Here is a 2265-nt window from a genome sequence, read left to right as displayed (position 1 = left end):
AATATAACCGACATAAACGGCTGACGTTGTATTTTTGTTATCTCTGATAATGAAAATTCGATCCCTGTGAGGGGATTGCTTGAAAAAAAATGCACCTGAGAAATGAATGAAACGGAAGGACTTTCCATTGTACTGACTAATTTAATTTAATAAGCATAGGATGTATCAACATACAACCTAGAGTCTAGTAATTACAAATCTCAGTACTGTATTAAAAATATAAAAAGCAAATTAAAAATAAACCGATCAAAGGAAGTAAGACCTGACAAGAATGACAAATGAAAAAAAGCCCTCCTCCTCATTTCAAGACCTACTCAACAAATGCAGGTCGGGTAAACATAATTACAATAATTTGTCAGGAATGAATGAAATATTATAGTAAACGATCTTCTGTCATAACAGAATGGAAAACTCTCCTTGCATTAGAATCTGCCAGCGATGACCATCTCATGCATGCATAACGCCCAAGGCCGGACTCTCACATCATGCTGGCCAGTTGCATGCAGTTATTGGCCATCTGGTTGAGCTCCCCGTCGATCTTGAGCATTGGGTTTGGAATGCTGGCCTGCTGGAACGGATGGTCGCACGACTGGAAGTCCTGCACGGCGAGCTGCAGCATGATCTTGGCCGTGCCCTTGTCCTTGAAGGTGATGGCTCGCTGCGCCGCGCCGATGGTGTCCTGGGTGTTCATGTACATGGTGTCGCAGAAGGTCAGCGCCTGAGTTTGCGCCGGCGAACCCTTGCGGGACGCCCTGGCGACGAACTTCCGGGCTGCGGCCGTTCGCTTGGCGAAGGCGTCGACCTGCATGTTAAGCACGGCCTGGTTGTCGATGACATGGTACTTGGCCGCGTGCCTCCCAGCCGTAAGCTTGCACACTTCCGGGAAGGGGGTATGCAAGCAGATGCCGGCTACCAGTGGGTTCACGGGGCCACCGTGGGCGGGGCCGCCATGGCCGTGGCCGTGGCCGTGGCCGCCCTTCCCTCTCCCTCTCGCGGTCGCCGACGGAGCGAAGCCGGCGAACAATAGCGCCACGGCGATGAGGACGCCGAGCCGTGCGGTGGCTGGCCCCATACTTTATTCTGCTGGGTTTCTCGCTGGCGGTCGGCAGCGAAAAATATATATATATGGAGCGGCGCAGGAAGAGAGTAGTGAGGCGGGCTAGGATGTTGGCGGTCTTATAGGGGTGTCCTCGCCGTCGGAAATGGTGGTCGGCCTTTGGTCTTGGAGCTGACGACGTCCATTGATTTCGTCTAGTTTTCCTTGGTCCTCCACGATCGTGGGATGAGTTGACACCACGTGGAATCCTAGAAATAGCTTTCACTAGCCGTGTCTTCAGGCTTTCTTGGTCCTGTATATTCAATCGACTTCTTCTTGCCTTCTTTGTTTCGTTTATATCCCACTAGTAAGCGTCTCAAACTAATATAGATTGAAAGAAACAGAACTACATTACATGCATGCCTACGCGTATTAAGACATTTATACGGAGCCTAATCATACTTGGCAGTGATGCTATTTAGCTTCAGTATTAACCAAAAGCTACCAACCGTTCATTTATGTGACCACGTGTAGTAAATCTCGCAGCAAGATGCATAATGTATTACGTATTGTGGTGTCACTAATTTTGTGACCAAAGGATTGAAAAACACACCAATATTATACAAGAGGCTATCAATTGTACTAGTGAGCTAAGGGCATCTCCAACTGTGGCCACCCAAATAAAACATTTATGTGTTCTATTTTGATCTGAGGGTGGCCACGCGGACGGGAGATGTGGGGCGGCACCCGGCCGGCCGTTTGGATCGCACGCTACATCCAACATGTCGATCACCTATTTGGACAACGCGGCCTAAGCTTTTTTTTTTTTTTTTGAAACATGGCCAGTTGGCCATACATAACAAAAACAATAGCAAATAAATTCAAACAAATTCGTAGTTCTAACATAGATCAAAGTAGTATCAAAAGGACACGAAATACGACATACTTCAACAACACAAAAACAAACAATAATGAAAAATTGAGTTTCAACTCAACTTGTGAGGTCTATGATCTTCTTTTGCCTCTTCTCAAACCAAGCTCTCTTTGTCGGTGCCATTGAGGTGAAGTCGACCATCATGATAAAGTTTTCCCTGGGGATGCGTTTGAGCTTAACTTCGCTTCCGTTTGGAGGACTTGGAGATGCGCAACCTCCCTAAGCCGTTCCTCCGCATCGACATCTCTCTTCTGTTGCTCCACGACCCTCCTCCGGTCGCTGCACTTCTTGTTCT

General features: G+C 47.6%; 1 protein-coding gene across 1 annotated transcript; it reads right to left on the bottom strand.

Annotated features, from left to right (window-relative positions):
• Positions 1–279: 279 nt before the first annotated feature.
• On the bottom strand, positions 280–1135 carry LOC127293561 (uncharacterized). Its single transcript, XM_051323205.2, has one exon. The coding sequence runs from the start codon at positions 1070–1072 to the stop codon at positions 479–481; it is 594 nt and encodes a 197-aa protein (XP_051179165.1). The 5' UTR covers positions 1073–1135; the 3' UTR covers positions 280–478.
• Between the last annotated feature and the right edge of the window lie 1130 nt (positions 1136–2265).

This window comes from Lolium perenne, chromosome 1 (genome assembly GCF_019359855.2).
Source record: "Lolium perenne isolate Kyuss_39 chromosome 1, Kyuss_2.0, whole genome shotgun sequence".
In the NCBI taxonomy this organism is placed as follows: domain Eukaryota; kingdom Viridiplantae; phylum Streptophyta; class Magnoliopsida; order Poales; family Poaceae; genus Lolium; species Lolium perenne.
The sequence above is the reverse complement of the archived record's forward strand: the minus strand, read 5'-3'. Positions and strand labels throughout refer to the sequence as shown.

Excerpts from the sequence above, each read along its gene's own strand:
- LOC127293561 (XM_051323205.2), bottom strand. The coding sequence starts at position 1,072 with ATGGGGCCAGCCACCGCACGGCTCGGCGTCCTCATCGCCGTGGCGCTA.